The sequence below is a fragment of the Bufo bufo genome, chromosome 3 (assembly GCF_905171765.1).
Source record: "Bufo bufo chromosome 3, aBufBuf1.1, whole genome shotgun sequence".
Taxonomy (NCBI): Eukaryota; Metazoa; Chordata; class Amphibia; order Anura; family Bufonidae; genus Bufo; species Bufo bufo.
This window is the reverse complement of record NC_053391.1, coordinates 450,092,974-450,112,965: the sequence shown is the minus strand read 5'-3', so window position 1 is coordinate 450,112,965 and position 19,992 is coordinate 450,092,974. Positions and strand designations below refer to the sequence as shown.

The 19,992-nt window shown below is 44.3% G+C and overlaps 1 protein-coding gene across 1 annotated transcript in view; it reads left to right on the top strand.

Annotated features, from left to right (window-relative positions):
• The first annotated feature begins 9,023 nt into the window (after positions 1 to 9,023).
• Positions 9,024 to 19,992, top strand: part of CNGA3 (cyclic nucleotide gated channel subunit alpha 3) — a 46,719-nt gene continuing 35,750 nt past the window's right edge. Inside the window, 1 exon segment of the mRNA XM_040422320.1 lies at positions 9,024 to 9,127. Coding sequence (XP_040278254.1) covers positions 9,024 to 9,127 — 104 coding nt within the window.

Here is a 19,992-nt window from a genome sequence, read left to right as displayed (position 1 = left end):
TCCTGACGGGGTCGCCCTTTCCAGGGCGAGTGCTCTGTATAGACAGGCAGTATGGGAGCAGCCCCCTTCCCCCAAGTTTCTAGGGTGAGATAGAGCACAGCATCACCACTCCCGTGACTGCACGTCTGCTCTAGACTCCGTCCGACCTAGGCATCTATCGTTGCCACGCTGATCCTAGTCACCTGGTTGGTCAGGTAAGACTGTCTGCGTCCATACAGGCGCAGCAGTTTTTTTACTTACCCTTGCTCTACCAGCAGTGGGGTATCTATCATAGAACCCCTCACTTGTTTATATGTTTGTATTGTTGATGCATCCTCTGGTGTATATTTTATTGCATATCTTATAAAGGTTATATTTTAAGAAGGATATTTCCCCACACCTTCTCTGGTGGGCCTCTGGCAACTTTGAATCTTGAAATATCAGTGAGACTTCTGTAACTATTAGTCCCACTCAGGTACTGTAGTGTGGGTTGGCAGCAAGAAAACCTACTTTTGTCTTTTACTGGTAGTATCCGTTTTCTCCTGTCAGCCGAGGTGGCGCTAGAGTCCAAAACTGTGAAAATTGAAGCTTTTATCGACAGTGGGGCAGGACTTAACTTGATTGATGGACAGTTTGTACGCATTCACGGGTTGACTACTAATGCATTAGAGAATAGTATTTCTGTCTTTGCAATTGACTCAGCACCTCTCGCCCAAAAATGCCTGTCGCAGGTAGTGAATGACATTCATTTAAGAGTGGGTGATTTGCATCAGGAATCTATCTCCTGTTATGTGTTGGAGGGTCTGCCTGCACCGTTGGTGTTGGGCTTACCATGGTTAAGCCAACATAACCCTAACATCGATTGGCAAGCGAGACAGATTCTCGAGTGGAGTGATTTTTGTATGGACAACTGTCTTAATGCATCGTTCTCTATGGTTACCACTAAAACTGTACCCTCGTTCATTTCAGAATTTTCTGATGTGTTTTCTGAGAGTGGTAATCAGGAGTTGCCTCCGCACTGGGAGTATGACTGTCCCGTCAATCTTATTCCCGGAGCTAAATTGCCCAAATCTCGGTTGTATAATCTTTCGGAACCCGAAAGAAAGGCTATGCGAGAGTATATGACGAGAGATTGGCAAAGGGACATATTAGACCATCCAAGTCCCCAGTGGCTGCTGGATTTTTCTTTGTAAAGAAAAAGGATGGTACCCTGAGACCATGTGTGGACTTCCGTGAGCTCAATCGTATTACCGTCCGTGATCCTTACCCCCTTCCTTTGATTCCGGATTTGTTTAGTCAGATTGTTGGTGCCAAGGTGTTCTCTAAATTGGATCTGAGGGGGGCATATAATCTGGTAAGGATCAAGGAGGGGGATGAGTGGAAGACCGCATTTAATACCCCTGAGGGTCATTTTGAAAACCTGGTCATGCCCTTTGGGTTAACCAATGCTCCTGCGGTTTTTCAACACTTTATCAATGACATCTTTCATCATCTGGTGGGGAGGTTTGTCGTTGTATACCTTGATGACATACTAATTTATTCGCCTAATATGGAGACTCATCAGGATCATGTGAAACAGGTGTTACAGATCCTAAGAGAGAATAAGTTGTATGCTAAGATGGAAAAGTGTGTATTTGCTGTACAGGAAGTGCAATTTCCGGGTTACCTGCTCTCATCCTCAGGTTTTCGTATGGATCCCGAGAAGGTCCGTGCCGTGTTGGGCGCTTATGCGGTTTTTGGGGTTTACCAACTACTACCGTAAATTTATCTTGAACTATTCATCGGTGGTTAAACCTTTAACAGACATGACTAGGAAGGGTGCTGATATTTCTATCTGGTCTGATGCGGCATTACAGGCCTTTTCTGCTGTGAAAGAATGTTTTGCTTTGGCCCCTATTCTAGTGCAACCGGATGTTTCTCAGCCATTTATTGTTGAGGTTGACGCGTCAGAGGTTGTGGTAGGAGCAATATTGTCGCAGGGTTCTTCACCCAGTAAATGGCGCGCATGTGCATTTTTCTCTAAAAAACTTTCGACTGCTGAAAGGAATTATGATGTGGGGAATAGGGAATTGCTGGCCATTAAGTTGGCGTTCGACGAATGGCGGCATTGGTTGGAAGGAGCAATTCATCCTATTACGGTAATTACGGATCACAAGAATCTGGCCTACTTGGAGTCGGCTAAGCGACTGAACCCAAGGCAGGCCAGATGGTCATTGTTTTGCACCAGATTTAACTTCATCGTCACTTACCGCCCTGGGGTTAAGAACGTCAAGGCGGATGCTTTGTCACGTAGCTTTCCTGGGGAGGGGGGGGGATGAGTCTAATGACCTAGTCCCATTTTATCTGAAGGGGTAGTTATTTCCGCTCTTTATCCTGATCTCGAAGGCCAGGGTGTTGGAGGCACAGGAGGATGTCACAAGGTGTTCGAGGAACATCACTGTACGGTGCTTGCTGGGCACCCTGGGAGCAGATCGACTATCGATCTCATCTCTCGCAGATTCTGGTAGCCGGGGTTGTGTAAGTGTGTTGAGGAATGTGTCAGCCTGTGGTACCTGTGCACGTGCTAAGGTGACACATACTCGGCCTTCCGGATCTCTGCTTCCATTGCCCATCCTGTCCAGACCTTGGGCCCATTTGTCCATGGATTTTATCACGGATTTACCGAATTCTTCAGGAAAGACCGTGATTCTGGTGGTTGTCGATCGTTTTAGTAAAATGGCACACTTTATTGCATTACCTAGTCTACCCAATGCTAAAACTCTTGCGCAGGTGTTTGTCGACATCGTGAAACTACATGGCATTCCCTCTGATGTGGTGTCCGATAGAGGGACTTAGTTTGTTTCCAGATTCTAGAGAGCGTTCTGTACTCGTCTGGGTGTACAATTGTCCTTCTCTTCAGCTTTTCATCCTCATTCTAACGCACAGACGGAGCGCACTAATCAGAATCTGGAGACTTACTTGAGATGTTTTGTTTCAGAGAATCAGGAAGAGTGGTCTTCATTTTTGTCGTTAGCTGAGTTTGCTATAAATAACCGTAGACAGGAATCCACTGATAAGTCGCCGTTTTTGGGGCATATGGGTTCCATCCACAGTTTGGTACATTTTCTGGTGCTCATAATTCCGGCATTCCTGAGGAGGAACGATTTTCCTCTTCTTTGTCTTCTATTTGGCGGAAAATCCAAAATAGGCTGGAAAAGATGGGCAACAGGTATAAGCGTGCGGCTGACAGGAAACGTATGAGTGGTACGGACCTGAGAGTGGGTGATTCTGTGTGGCTGTCTACAAGAAACATTAAACTTAAGGTATCTTCTTGGAAGTTGGGACCAGGATTTATTGGTCCATATAAGATCACTGCCATTGTTAACCCTGTAGCCTTCCGTCTTGAACTTCCTCAGGCATTAAAAATCCATAACGTATTTCATAAATCGTTGTTAAAGAAATGCGTTGAACCTGTTGAGTCGTCCTCCTTGCCTCCCACTCCTGTCATGGTGGACGGCAATTTGGAATTTCAGATCAGCAGGATTGTGGACTCCCGAGTTCTCCGGAGATCCCTCCAGTATCTCGTTCGTTGGAGAGGGTACAGACCAGAGGAGAGGATGTGGGTTCCAGCGACCGATGTTAATGCTAGTCGTCTGGTGAGAGCATTCCACAGAGCTCATCCTGATAAGGTTGGTCCTGGGTGCCCGGAGGTCACCCGTAGCAGGGGGGTACTATCACACCGGTGACATTTTTGAGAAGGTCTGAAAGATTATCTGCTCATTAGTGATCTGACAGCATCTTTTGGTTTCACTTTGTCTGTGTGTTGCTTGTATGTCCACACCTCCTGTTCAGGTGTGGATCATGTGACCTTTACCTCCCCCTCTTTAGTTTGACTTCACCCATCACTCCTTGCTCTGGATAGCTTCATTTGGTGTTGGAAGAGCTGGAGTGTGGTTCTAGTTGAAGTCCTGATCATCCATCATCCTTAGAAGTTAAGTGTTCCGCTTGTTGTGTTTTGTATTCCTCCCCCCGCCCCTCTGTTGTTTACTAGGCCTCAGTGAGACGCTGGTTCCTTCACCAGGGAAGGAGCGGGTTGTCTCTCCCCTGTCATTAAGTCTAGGGCATCTGAGGGCCACCAGGGTTTTCTAGGTTCCTGTGTATGGGCATCTCTACCATCGAGAGGTGCCCATACGGATAGGAGTTAGGGCCAGGAGCAGGGTTTCATAGGTGGTGACCCTTTTCCTTCCCTAGCGGTGAGGCCTAGTGTCTTTTCCCTTCCGTCTTGTTGTCTTTTGGTGTTCTCCCCTACTACATCCGTGACAGTAATACTACAGCTGAGCTAGCCCTACAAAGCATTGTGCCTGTTTTAGCCCTAAATTTCCTGTTGACAGATTTCCTTTAAAACACACACTTGATAACTAGATCCTTTTTATATAGAGAACCTGACTTTTTTCTCTGTTAATGCTAAATTAATGAGAAAGTAATGAGACACCTTCTATGCTTTTCCCATGTGGCCCAACAAAGATTCACAGCTTGTATTGACAGGCCTCTAGGGGGGGGGGGAATCACTGGAAAAAGTCATCACTTCTTTATTCTCTTATCCTTTCTAGGCACCAATTATATGATCCACTATGTGCAGTTTCATACACTATTCACTCAAGTATCACACCATGTAGATGATAAAAGCAACCAAATCCAACTTCCCTGTCCAATACTGTAACTGAGTTTCATCAGGAAGTCATTGTCCATGGGTAATGTTTAGTCACACTTATGTATCCCATGATATCCCACAATCAGTGCAAACAATGGAAATCAGACATCATACAATATATATATGTATACATAAAATAAAAATAAAGAAAATAAATAATAATTAAAAAAAAAATATATATATATATATATATATATAATATATACAGTCAGGTCCATAAATATTGGAACATCGACACAAATCTAACATTTTTGGCTCTATACACCACCACAATGGATTTGAAATGAAACGAACAAGATGTGCTTTAACTGCAGACTGTCAGCTTTAATTTGAGGGTATTTACATCCAAATCAGGTGAACGGTGTAGGAATTACAATAGTTTGCATATGTGCCTCACACTTGTTAAGGGACCAAAAGTAATGGGACACTTGGCTTCTCAGCTGTTCCATGGCCAGTTGTGTGTTATTCCTTCATTATCCCACTTACAATGAGCAGATAAAAGAGTTCATTTCAAGTGTGCTATTTGCATTTGGAATCTGTTGCTGTCAACTCTCAAGATGAGATCCAAAGAGCTGTCACTATCAGTGTAGCAAGCCATCATTAGGCTGAAAAAACACAACAAACCCATCAGAGAGATAGCAAAAACATTAGGCATGGCCAAAACAACTGTTTGGAACATTCCTAAAAAGAAGGAACGCACCGGTGAGCTCAGCAACACCAAAATACCTGGAAGACCACGGAAAACAACTGTGGTGGATGATCGAAGAATTCTTTCCCTGGTGAAGAAAACACCATTCACAACAGTTGGCCAGATCAACAACACTCTCCAGGAGGTAGGTGTATGTGTGTCAAAGTCAACAATTAAGAGAAGACTTCACCAGAGTGAATACAGAGGGTTCACCACAAGATCTAAACCATTGGTGAGCCTCAAAAACAGGAAGGCCAGATTACAGTTTGCCAAACAACATCTAAAAAAGCCTTCACAGTTCTGGAACAACATCCTATGGACAGATGAGACCAAGATCAACTTGTACCAGAGTGATGGGAAGGGAAGAGTATGGAGAAGGAAAAGAACTGCTCATGATCCTAAGCATACCACCTCATCAGTGAAGCATGGTGGTGGTAGTGTCATGGCGTGGGCATGTATGGCTGCCAATGGAACTGGTTCTCTTATATTTATTGATGATGTGACGGCTGACAAAAGAAGCAGGATGAATTCTGAAGTGTTTCGGGAAATATTATCTGCTCATTTTCAGCCAAATGCTTCAGAACACATTGGACGGCGCTTCACAGTGCAGATGGACAATGACCCAAAGCATACTGCAAAAGCAACCAAAGAGTTTTTTAAGGGAAATAAGTGGAATGTTATGCAATGGCCAAGTCAATCACCTGACCTGAATCCGATTGAGCATGCATTTCACTTCCTGAAGACAAAACTGAAGGGAAAATGCCCGAAGAACAAGCAGGAACTAAAGACAGTTGCAGTAGAGGCCTGGCAGAGCATCACCAGGGATGAAACCCAGCGTCTGGTGATGTCTATGCGTTCCAGACTTCAGGCTGTAATTGACTGCAAAGGGTTTGCAACCAAGTATTAAATAATGAAAGTTTGATTTATGATTATTATTCTGTCCCATTACTTTTGGTCCCTTAACAAGTGGGAGACACATATGCAAACTGTTGTAATTCCTACACTGTTCACCTGATTTGGATGTAAATGCCCTCAAATTAAAGCTGACAGTCTGCAGTTAAAGCACATCTTGTTCATTTTATTTCAAATCCATTGTGGTGGTGTATAGAGCCAAAAATGTTACAATTGTGTCAATGTCCCAATATTTATGGACCTGACTGTATATATTTATATATATATATAAACTGTATATATAAAACTAGGCTAGAACCAGCCTTGTACCTCACATGGATCCAGAACTGCCATTCATTGGTCCAGTTGCTTTGCTAGATTTAATTCAAGCTAGCAGCTAAGGGAGCATGCCCTTTCAACTGTAGCTCAGGGACGTGGCCTTTCTGCTGAAGCTCTCCCTATCACAGCTCAGGGGGTATGTCCTTTCCGCTGCAGCTCTCTCCTTGTGTCACAGCTTCTAACAATAGATATAGCTGGTAGAAGTTGATGGAAGGGACTGAGTCTATGTGTCCACCTCAGCGAGATGAACAGAGAAATAAGGAAAAGAACAAACAGCAGGTGGCGCTATACAGATCAACTTTATAGAATAACTCTGTGGCTGTGCTAAATTTTTAATTCCATGCAATTACAAAAGTATTCAGAAAAAGGTGCTGGTTTGAAAAATGTAGAACATTTATGGAACAACCCATTTAAAGGGTTTCTGTCACCGCCAAACAGCAATTTTCAGTATTGGACTTAATATAATTGCTAATGTACGCAGAGTCCATATATACCCCTCTTTCCTCTGGCTGTGCTTTAAATTCTTTAAAAATAGTACTTTTGTGATATGCAAATTTCTTCACTACCAGCAAGTTGGGCGGACTTGCTGGTAGCCGCCTCATCCTCGGTCTAAAAAAACGCCCCCTCCTCCACTTGATAGACAGGGCCAGCGGGCGCTCTCCTCCTTCCGCTGGCCCTGTTTGCAGCTAAAATCCCGCCAGCGGAAGGAGGAGAGCGCTCGCTGGCCCTGTCAATCAAGTGGAGGAGGGGGCGTTTTTTTAGATCGAGGATGCGGCGGCTACCAGCAAGTAACCGCCCAACTTGCTGGTAGTGAAGAAATTTGCATATCACAAAAGTACTATTTTTAAAGAATTTAAAGCACAGCCAGAGGTAAGAGGGGTATATATGGAATCTGCGTATATTAGCAATTATATTAAGTTCAATACTGAAAATTGCTGTTTGGGGGTGACAGAAGCCCTTTAAGGTATTGAAGTTTGAACAAATAAATAAGAAATAAAGCCATTCTTTGTGTAATTATAGTTTGTTTTTGTTTTTTCAGTTTTGCCCTATACTTTCTGTATATCTCTGCTTGCTGTCATTCAATACTGCCTTGTGGATAAAATTCTCTCCTGAACATGTAATGGGGACTCAGGTGGAGGAACAATTACTGTTACAGCGCATGAGCCAAGTACCTGAGTGATCACCACAAGACAGACAGATTATTAATCCCTAGGCGTAAACAGTGAGTTACAGCAAGCAGAGATCTTGAAAAATTGTAGAACTGGTTATTATACAAAGAGTAACAAGACAAACAAAAGCAGAAGAGACAATTTGTTAGCCCAACTGATGCCAAGAAGTCAGGGGCGTAACTACCATAGCGGCAGACCATGCGACTGCTATGGGGCTCAGGGCAAGAGGGTGCCCAGTTGGGATCATACCCTCTTCTTCTGGGGGTGAAAACCTTGTCAGGACTCTACCCTCTAAATGAACATTTTTTAGCAAATGAGGCAGTGGAAAAAATGGCCCAAGGGTCATTGAAAGGTGTCTAGTCGGAAAACCCTTCTGTCCGGTGTGGGGGGCCTGGTTTGATCCTTGCTATGGGGCCCTTACTTCTCTATGTACACCACTGCAAGAAGTGTATGCAGTCATGTGCACAAATAAATGCACTGACCTTTTGGAATCCCCCAAGAAGACACACAAGCCATGTCATTATGATAAAATCCATATCAGCTTGTACTAACACTACGGAAAATGGGTAAAAACTAGTAATGATTGAATACAGATTTCATCCACAATAATTTTTATATATGCAGGTCTTTAGATGTAAATGAGAACAGAACATAATACTAAGGGGTAAATCTATCATTCCCCCTAAGCCTCTTGTTGGCATTAAAAAGTTGCAAAAAAAAGTTTTTAAGTCACAAATGGCATTTTTACGTGGCAGGGCCATTGCCACCTTCAAATTCACCATTATTTACACCAGAAACTGGCGTAAATTTCAGTCTGCCGTACGGCATGTCATTTATAATGAGGCCTGCATTACATGCCTCCTCCAGCAGCGCAGGCCCCATCAAGACCAGCGTAACACATGATAACACATGATAAATCAGGACCTAAGTGTATTATAGTAAATAGTCTTCTGGATTTAAGCAAATAAAGCGTACTCGCTGTGTAATGTAAAGGCTCTAGCATGCAGGTCTTTCCGCTGAAGGGGTCATTTACTGACTTAACTGTCCATGTCCGTTTCTGTGACATCCAGAGACACTAGGCCTTACTCCAGACCAGTTCAGTAATCCCAAGGACGGCTAACCAAGCTTTCCAATGTGATCATTCTGCATAGAGCAGCCTATGTCTCAGCTTCCTAACGTTTGTATAACTGTTGTAATGATACCAATGGTAATGTCTGTTCTTTTAGCCATTTCCTACACTGTGAAGACCAACTGGCTGTGATTCAAGATGGCTGCCATAGTGACTACACAATCATCATATCCAGTGCTGCACAGACTATCAGTCAGAACTACTGACGATGATATAGAAAGAATTGAAAATGGAAACAGCAGGTACAGTACTGTCACATTTCATATATCATGTACAAAAACTTCAATGCGTCATCTGCCATACATACCATCAAAAAGTCTAAAAGTTATTTTACGGGCAAGTTACACAAATGAGAAACTGCACCTCCAACACAAAGAGACAAAACCACAGCAAGCACAGCACACACTGGTTCTGGCATTATTATCTGCGACTGTGGAGTGTGCACTGTGTTCTTATCTACACTGGAGGATCCATTAGGGACCTTCATCAATGATTCCATCAAAAATGCTGGGTTGCATGACAGAAACCCGACGGACCGTCATTTGGGCATCGCCCTTTAAGTATGTTCTTTGTGCTCTAAAATAACAAAATAATGTTGCTATTTTTAACATTAAAAACTCAAAAATGTGAACGCGGCTTATCATTGTGTTTTTCGCTTTAGCAGGGACCATCCAGGTTTAGAGGTTATGTATGGAAACTAGTGTCGTGAAAAACAAGCAGACAGATGTTTTCTTCCACTTCACATTTAGAAACATTCACTTCTTTATTAGACTAGTAATTTTTTGCTTTCAGACTGGTTAGTTTGATATTATTTCTGAAAAACAAAGAGAAGATGGATCAGGTCTTCCAGGTGAAAGGGACAAACAATCTTTATTACTTAGCGTATTGTGCTGCCGACAAACAAGGATTTCTGGTGCTACAGGAAAGATGCCATCATGCAACATATGAGCTTGTTTATTGGGTGATCAGAGGCCAGTCATCAGGAATAAGGATTCATATGAATGTTTATTCCCCATAATTGGCCCAGTCCGTGGCCGTCAGATGGCAAATTATACTTTGACAAGCTGTAGAGAAAAAGGCACGGATCACACATGCACATACTACGCATTGATCTATCACTGCTAAGCATAATTTATGAATATGAACACAAGGCTCTTAGTCAGTGTTGGACTAGGGTACCACCAGTAAAATTTATTTTGGGAGCCCACCGTATGGATACATTCAAATATAATAAATCATTTACCACATTTTTTTTTATATGAACATAGGCTGGTTGAGGTGCTGTACATTCAATATATGTATGTAGTACAGTAAGTCTAATGTGTTATGTGCCAATTGTGCAGGGGGTGGGAGACTAGGGGCCCACCTTGCTCAGGGGCCCACCGGGGAATTCCCCTGTGGGCCAGTTCGAGACAGTTTTGCTCAAAATGCATAGACTCACTCACCACATCAAAGTGGCCTCTTTCGAGTGCGTCCCTACACTAATTTGGTGCAGTACCACATGGCCACCAATGCCGCAACACATCACCTGCCAACGGCAAGACCCAACAGCCCCAAAACACCCCTGCTGTTAGACTAAGCCCCCTTGGTCACACCAACCCACAGGCACAGCACTACAGCACCAACAGCTGTAGGGATCCACTCAAAAGAAGCCACCTTGACGTATACAAAAAGTATGCAAAGAGCTTTGTGTTCATACTAATAAATGATGCTGAAAAGCAATAGATCAATACATGGCACCTGGAGGTGTAATCCATGTCATTTTCCACAGTTGGCATGGAAATACAGGATCCTTTACCCATTGCAGGTGGCAGGGTGTTGTATGATGTGAAGGTGGCAATGTTCATTTTTTTTTATTGGTTTGATGCAAAGTTGATGCATATGGTTGTTTCTGGGAGGCCTGAATATTTAGTAGAGAGTTAAATGTTAAAATGAAGCTTCGCTTTTGGACAAATTTAATCCTAAATATGTAGCATTTAGTAAGATATCTGTTGTTTTATGCAGCATTCATTAAGGCTCATGCACATGACCGTATTTTCTTTCCACGTCCGTTCAGTTTTTTTTGCAGCCTGTATGTGGAACCATTCACTTCAATGGGTCCACAAAAAAACTGAAATGACTCCGTGTGCATTACGTTTCTGTATGTCTGCAAGTCCGTTCCGCAAAAAATAGAACATGTCCTATTCTTGTCCGTTTTGCAGACAAGGGCAGGTATTGTTACAATGGATCAGAAAAAAAAATGGATGCAACACAGACCTCACACAGATGTCATCCGTTTTCTTTGCGGATCTGTGTTTTGCAGACCGCAAAATACATACAGTCGTGTGCATGAGCCCTTAGACATTTATATTAGAGAAACATTTGTATACCTTTAGCCGTTATAATTACAAACTGGATTCCAAAAAAGTTGGGACACTATACAAATCGTGAATAAAAACTGAATGCAATGATGTGGAGGTGCCAACTTCTAATATTTTATTCAGAATAGAACATAAATCACGGAACAGAAGTTTAAACTGAGAAAATGTACCATTTTAAGGGAAAAATATGTTGAATCAGAATTTCATGGTGTCAACAAATCCCCAAAAAGTTGGGACAAGGCCATTTTCACCACTGTGTGGCATCTCCCCTTCTTCTTACAACACTCAACAGACGTCTGGGGACCGAGGAGACCAGTTTCTCAAGTTTAGAAATAGGAATGCTCTCCCATTCTTGTCTAATACAGGCCTCTAACTGTTCAATCGTCTTGGGCCTTCTTTGTTGCACCTTCCTCTTTATGATGCGCCAAATGTTGTCTATAGGTGAAAGATCTGGACTGCAGACTGGCCATTTCAGTACCCGGATCCTTCTCCTACGCAGCCATGATGTTGTGATTGATGCAGAATGTGGTCTGGCATTATCTTGTCGAAAAATGCAGGGTCTTCCCTGAAAGAGATGACGTCTGGATCGGAGCATATGTTGTTCTAGAACCTGAATATATTTTTCTGCATTGATGGTGCCTTTCCAGACATGCAAGCTGCCCATGCCACACGCACTTATGCAACCCCATACCATCAGAGATGCAGGCTTCTGAACTGAGCGTTGATAACAACTTGGGTTGTCCTTGTCCTCTTTGGTCCGGATAACATGGCGTCCCAGATATCCAAAAAGAACTTTGAATCGTGACTCGTCTGACCACAGAACAGTCTTCCATTTTGCCACACTCCATTTTAAATGATCCCTGGCCCAGTGAAAACGCCTGAGCTTGTGGATCTTGCTTAGAAATGGCTTCTTCTTTGCACTGTAGAGTTTCAGCTGGCAACGGCGGATGGCACGGTGGATTGTGTTCACTGACAATGGTTTCTGGAAGTATTCCTGAGCACATTCTGTGATTTCCTTTACAGTAGCATTCCTGTTTGTGGTGCAGTGTCGTTTAAGGGCCCGGAGATCACGGGCATCCAGTATGGTTTTACGGCCTTGACCCTTACGCACAGAGATTGTTCCAGATTCTCTGAATCTTCGGATGATGTTATGCACAGTTGATGATGATAGATGCAAAGTCTTTTCAATTTTTCGCTGGGTAACACCTTTCTGATATTGCTCCACTATCTTTCTGCGCAACATTGTGGGAATTGGTGATCCTCTACCCATCTTGGCTTCTGAGAGACACTGCCACTCTGAGAAGCTCTTTTTATACCCAATCATGTTGCCTATTGACCTAATTAGTGTTAATTGGTCTTCCAGCTCTTCGTTATACTCAAATTTACTTTTTCCAGCCTCTTATTGCTACTTGTCCCAACTTTTTTGGGATTTGTTGACACCGTGAAAATTGGAATCAACGTATTTTTCCTTTAAAATGATACATTTACTCGGATTAAACGTTTCATCTGTCATCTACGTTCTATTACAAATAAAATATTGACATTTGCCATCTCCACATCATTGCATTCAGTTTTTATTCACAATTTGTTTAGTGTACCAACTTTTTTGGAATCCGGTTTGTATGTGTCACCTGTTTTTTCTGTCCTACCGAAAGATTCTTTAGTAGGCAGAGCAGGAGGATAGATGATATCAGAAAGCTTTTTCCCTCACCTTAAGGCCTCATGCACACGACAGTATTTTTTCACGGTCCGCAAAACGGAGTTCCGTTGGTCCGTGATCCGTGACCGTTTTTTCGTCCGTGGGTCTTCCTTGATTTTTGGAGGATCCACGGACATGAAAAAAAAGTCGTTTTGGTGTCCGCCTGGCCGTGCGGAGCCAAACGGATCCGTCCTGACTTACAATGCAAGTCAATGGGGACGGATCCGTTTGACGTTGACACAATATGGTGCAATTGCAAACGGATCCGTCCTCCATTGACTTTCAATGTAAAGTCAGGAGTTAATATACCATAGGATCGGAGTTTTCTCCAATCCGATGGTATATTTTAACTTGAAGCGTCCCCATCACCATGGGAACGCCTCTATGTTAGAATATACCATCGGATTTGAGTTAGATCGTGAAACTCATATCCGACAGTATATTCTAACACAGAGGCGTTCCCATAGTGATGGGGATGCTTCTAGTTAGAATATACTACGAACTGTGTACATGACTGTCCCCCTGCTGCCTGGCAGCACCCGATCTCTTACAGGGGGCTGTGATCAGCACAATTAACCTCTCAGGTGCCGCACCTGAAGGGGTTAATTGTGCGTATCATAGCCCCCTGTAAGAGATCAGGGGCTGCCAGGCAGCAGGGGGCAGACTCCCCTCCCTCCCCAGTTTGAATATCATTTGGCCAGTGTGCGGCCCCCCAGCCCCCCCTCCCTCCCTCTATTGTATTATCATTGGTGGCCAGTGTGCGCCCTCCCCCCCGGCCCCCCCTCCATCCCTCTATTGTATTATCATTGGTGGCCAGTGTGCGGCCCCCCCTCCCTCCCTCTATTGTATTATCATTGGTGGCCAGTGTGCGCCCCCAGCCCCCCCTCCCTCTATTGTATTATCATTGGTGGCCAGTGTGCGCACCCCCCGCCCCCCCTCTATTGTATTAATATCATTGGTGGCCAGTGTGCGGCCTCCCCCCCCCCCGATCATTGGTGGCAGCGGAGATTTCCGATCGGAGTCCCAGTTTAATCGCTGGGGCTCCGATCGGTAACCATGGCAACCAGGACGCTACTGCAGTCTTGGTTGCCATCGTTACTTAGTAATATTAGAAGCATCATACTTACCTGCTGCGCTGTCTGTGACCGGCCGGGAGCTCCTCCTACTGGTAAGTGACAGGTCTGTGCGGCGCATTGCTTAATGATCTGTCACTTACCAGTAGGAGGAGCTCCCGGCCGGTCACAGACAGCGCAGCAGGTAAGTATGATGCTTCTAATATTGCTAAGTAACCATGGCAACCAGGACTGCAGTAGCGTTCTGGTTGCCATGGTTACCGATCGGAGCCCCAGCGATTAAACTGGGACTCCGATCGGAACTCTCCGCTGCCACCAATGATGGGGGGGGGGAGAGGGGAGGCCGCACACTGGCCACCAATGATATTAAAACAATAGAGGGGGGGCCGGGGGGGGCGCACACTGGCCACCAATGATAATACAATAGAGGGAGGGAGGGGGGCCGCACACTGGCTACCAATGATAATACAATAAAGGGAGGGAGGCGGGGGCCGCACTGGCCACCAATGATATTAATACAATAGAGGGAGGGGGGGCCGGGGGGCCGCACACTGGCCACCAATGATAATACAATAAAGGGAGGGAGGGGGGGCCGCACTGGCCACTAATGAAATTAAAACTGGGGAGGGAGAGGGGTCTGCCCCCTCCTGCCTGGCAGCCCCTGATCTCTTACAGGGGGCTATGATACGCACAATTAACCCCTTCAGGTGCAGCACCTGAGGGGTTAATTGTGCGGATCACAGCCCCCTGTAAGAGATCAGGTGCTGCCAGGCAGCAGGGGGCAGTCATGTACACAGTTCGTAGGATATTCTAACTAGAAGCGTCCCCATCACTATGGGAACGACTCTGTGTTAGAATATACTGTCGGATTTGAGTTTTCACGATGTAAAAACTCAGCTCTGAAAAAGCTTTTATGCAGACGGATCTTCGGATCCATCTGTATGAAAGTAGCCTATGGACACGGATGCCAATCTTGTGTGCATCCGTGTTTTTTTACAGACCCATTGACTTGAATGGGTCCGTGAACCGTTGTCCGTCAAAAAAATAGGACAGGTCTTATTTTTTTGACGGACAGGATGCACGGATCACGGCCGCGGATGACAAACAGTGCATTTTTCCGAGTTTTCAACGGACCCATTGAAAGTCAATGGGTCCGCAGAAAATCACGGAAAACAGAACAACGGCCACGGGTGCACACAACGGTCGTGTGCATGAGGCCTAAAAGGTGTTTTTCTCTTTGCATCAACAACCTTTAAAATAATCAGTTATGAAGGTTGCTGTAATTGTGTACTGTATTTCTTTTACCTTTATTGCTCCTTCTTCCATTCTGGGCTGTGGTCACATGACCATGTCCATGCATTCTTTCCTATTTCCTGTGATGTTATGTCCATGGGCGTGTCAAAGCTGCAACAGAGGCGGTGATAGAGGAGTATCTTTGTAACTATCTGGGTGGGAGGAGCTATAAACTAGTTGGGTGCTGTTAGGGGTGGTCCTGGAGCTGTCCTAGAGAAAGGAGAAGTGCATCGTCGTTTTGGTTGGATACAGTAACAGGAAGTGCCATATACAGAATGTAAAGAAACCAGAGAGATTTGTTTACATGATGAAAATGGGCCAGGAGAGTAAAAATTTTAAAAAAAGTATGGGGAAGAGGTACATGAGACAGTGGTGTATCTTCAATAAAGGCAGACCATGTGACCACTACCGGGCTCGGGGGGCTCCGCACTGATCTTCTTACCTTCCGTTCTGAGGTGAAAATACTGCCATTAGGGGGAAATCATCGAAAAAATTTGCTGTTCACGATGAGCTCCATATTTTTGGCTCACTTTTTCCAAGATTGAAGGTGACTTTTATTATAATTTTTTTAATTAAAATTTCCTCTGCTTAATAATTTTTTTTTAAATTTGTCAGAAATCTGCGGCATTGGGTTTTGTGTTTCGCATTACCTGGCAGTGTTAAATGCATGTATACCGGGAAACTGGTGGTGCAAGAGGACCCCATACTAAGTTTTGCTATGGGGACCTGTGAGATCTGTGAACACCCTGGCATGAAGTAAGCAACTACATGAGTATATCTGTTAAAGGGTCACTGAGTCTTAGGATAACTTTTGATAGAGACATATTCAAAGAGACATATCAAAAGTTTTGATTGGTTGGGATCTGAGTACCGGGACCCCCATGATCGCTAAAACGAGGAGAGAGAAATGTTTGCATATCATAATCTCTCTCCTTACTGCAAGAGGAAGCAAGAAGGACTCAGTATATTCCATCTCCTGCAGCAAGGAGAAAGAGAACGCTATGTGAGAGCTTCTCTCTCCTCGTTCTAGTGATCTTTGGGGTCTCAGCACTCAGACCCCCACCGATCAAAACGTTTGATACGTCTCAATGACATATCACCACTCAGACTGAGACAAAGATTTCCATGACTAGAATCACTTAATCGGTTTGCGCGCTGCCATACAATAGTGACCCCCAGCAGTATTAATGTCCCCCATAGTGGCCCCCAGCAGTAATAATGTCCCCCATAGTGGGGTTAAATGTCTGTGATTGGCATTATTGCCGGTCGCAGACATTAGCCCTGGGTCTCTACTGTTTGAAATAGCAGAGAATCAGCGGCTATAGAGCCCACTGCACTCGCGAACAGATACCATATTTAAAACTTCTTCTTCTGCCGTACAGGTACGGCGCTGGGACAGAAGGGGTTAAAGAGCCTCTGTCAACATGATCAACCTTATTAAACCAGGCATATTGCTTGGTAGGGTTGATCATGCTGATTGAGGAGTTTTATCTTTATGCAAATTAGGCAACTTCGAGCACCGTTAAAAAATGGTATGGTACATGTACTGTATGTGATAATGTCCAAGTGGTTGTATGGAGCGGCTTCTGTGCTAAGGTTGCTCCATACATGGCAGGTGCTGGCTATAAAATACAGCAGGCACCTGGCTGCAATGACCGAGATAGGCAATAACGTGCAACCTGGCCATTTAACCCCTTAAATGCAACAGCCAATAGCGATTGCGGCATCTGTGGAGATGGGCAGAGGGAAGGGGCTCCCTCTGCCTTCCGATGTTATCACAGTTATCACGACAGTCTGGGGCCTGCTGAATGGGTCTGGATCCATCACGGCAGCCGCACGGATGGTGCCCGTGCATTGGGGACCATGGTCCCCCAATGCAAGGAATGGCCGAACAACGGCCGTGTGCAAGAGGCCTAAAGCTGAGTATGAAGCACAGCTCAGCATGCGGAGTGTCATAATGCCATAGACCATTATAGTTCTCTATTATGGTCTATGGGACAAGTAATCAAAAGTTCCTGGGTTCTGTCCCCTAAGGGGGCTAAAAGTTTAAAAAGACTATTAAAAATTCAAATCACCCCCCTTTCCCAATTTTACGTATAAAAATAAACAATAAAAAATAAACATAACAAGTATTGAAATTGTCTGAACTATTAAAATATTTTTAAAAATTAAAATAAAATAAAAACACTTGATTGTAATTTTTTTATTTTGTCCCCCTAAAAAAAAAAGTAATCAAAAAGTCGTACATACCCCAAAAGTGGTACCAATAAAAACTACAGTTTTGCAAGCTCTCATATTACTCTGTGGACGGACCCTAAAAAAGTTATGATTTTGGGGGTCATTTATCAAACTGGTGTAAAGTAGAACTGGCTTAGTTGCCCATAGCAACCAATCATATTCCTCCTTTCATTTCCAAAGGAGCTGTCCAAAATGAACAGTGGAATCTGATTGGTTACTGTAGACAACTAAGCCACTGACTTTACATCAGTTTGATAAATTACCCCCAATTTATTGTTTTAAAAGTGGTAAAACAAAATAAAAACTCTACAAATCTGGTATTGCTGTAATCGTATCGACCCGCAGAATAAGGATCTTATGTGCACAGTGAATGTCGTAATATCAAAACCTGAAAAACCTTGGCAGCATTGTGGATTTCTTTCAATTTAACCCCAAAAAGAATTGTGTTCCCATTTTCCAACACAAGACATAGTAAATTAAATGATAAGTCCTCATATGACTACTTGAACAGAAAATTGAAAAAAAATTATGGCTCCTGAATGTGGGGAGGAATTAAAATTAAATCCTAAAATTCCCAACTTCTGCAGTATACATAATGTCCCCCATAGGCCCCTTTCACACGGGCGAGTTTTCCGCGCGGGTGCAATGCGTGAGTCGAACGCATTGCACCCGCACTGAATCCGGACCCATTCATTTCTATGGGGCTGTGCACATGAGCGGTGATTTTCACGCCTCACTTGTGCGTTGCGTGAAAATCGCAGCAAGCTCTATTTTGTGCGTTTTTCACCCTGTGAAGAAGTTCGGGTCTGGGTACCACAGTCAGTTTTTTATCACGCGCGTGCAAAACACATTGCACCCGCGCGATAAAAACTGAACAACGGAACGCAATCGCAGTCAAAACTGACTGCAATTGGGTACCTACTTGAGCGGGTTTGCCGCAACGCATCCAGACCTTATCCGGACACGCTCGTGTGAAAGAGGCCATAGTGTCCCCCAGCTTTAATAATGTTCCCAATAATGGCCCACAGCAGTAATAATGTCCCCCATAGGGGCCCACCGCAGTAATAATGTCCCCCATAGGGGCCCACAACAGTAATAATGTCCCCCATAGTGGCTCCCAGCAGTAATAATGTCCCCCATAGGGGCCCACCGCAGTAATAATGTCCCCCATAGTGGCTCCCAGCAGTAATAATGTCCACCATAGTGTCCCACAGCGGTAATAATGTAAATCTGAATTTTTTCAATTAAATGCTCATTCTGGGCTTTGAAGTCAAGGACAGAGCCAGCTCCAGGTTTATGTGGGCCCTTGGGCGATAAATCTCAGTGGGCCACCATGTGGCATTTAACCCCTTTCAGCACCTGAGGGGTTAATAGACGTGGCTCGGCGGATCGCAACACCCTGTCATTGAAGGTGGGTGACGGCTGTGTCATAGAGCTGGCACCCGCCATGTACATTTAAATAAGTGGTTAATTATATTCATTGGTGGTGCAGTGCACCCACCCCAGTGTTATAATCATTGGTGGCGCAGCAGCCTCCCCCACCCTCCCCTTAATTCCTTCATTGGTGGCGCAGTGTTAACAGTCCCCCATCCTCTCCTCAGTATTATCTTCTCATTGGTAGCAGTGGTGACTCTCTTCTTTTCCACTGTGCCGACTCAGGAGAACATGGTGCACGCTGAGGGCAGCGCGTGCCATGTTCTCAGCATAGTGGCCCCCCCCCAGGAGCAGTGAGCCCCTGCATATGCCCAAGTATGCAGGGTGCTGAGGCCGGCCCTGGTCAAGGAGGAGATCCTATCAGTGATTGACAGCTATCCCTGTGTACACAGTCATAGAGGATGGCTGTCAATCACTGATAGGACCGCCTCCTTGACTTTTATACCCCGATCGGATGTGGACCCATTCTGTTCAATGGGTCTGCCAAAAATGCGGACAGCACACCATGTGCTGTCCGCATCCATATTTCCATTCCGCAGTCCCGTTACAATGGGTCGGCAAAAAAGACAAAACGGATCCAACACTGACGTCGTGATCACAAAATGGATACGGTCACATGAATTCATCCTTATACTGAGTCTTTTACTATAAATTATATATCAATCTTCTCAGCTCCTCCTGCTCTATAACAGGCTGCCTTCAGCTCAGATGCTATGTTCAACGTGACAGGCTCCCTTTAAACTAGTGGGCTATAGGGGCATCTTCTGTACAGATCTTAACCTGGAGTTCAGGAGTGCTATATGAACATGTCAATAATATGTATTCTCACTGCTTATCACTAATCACTTCCATGCAAAGTTCCATTTCATTTTCCATAATCTTATAAACATCCACAGATGGTTGATGTGATTTAGCTTCTAGGCGTTTCTGGTGATTTCTATGCTCGGAGACTTGGATTTGATAGTATGGTCTCCTTCATTATAGGTGTCAATGTGTGAAAACTAATTTAT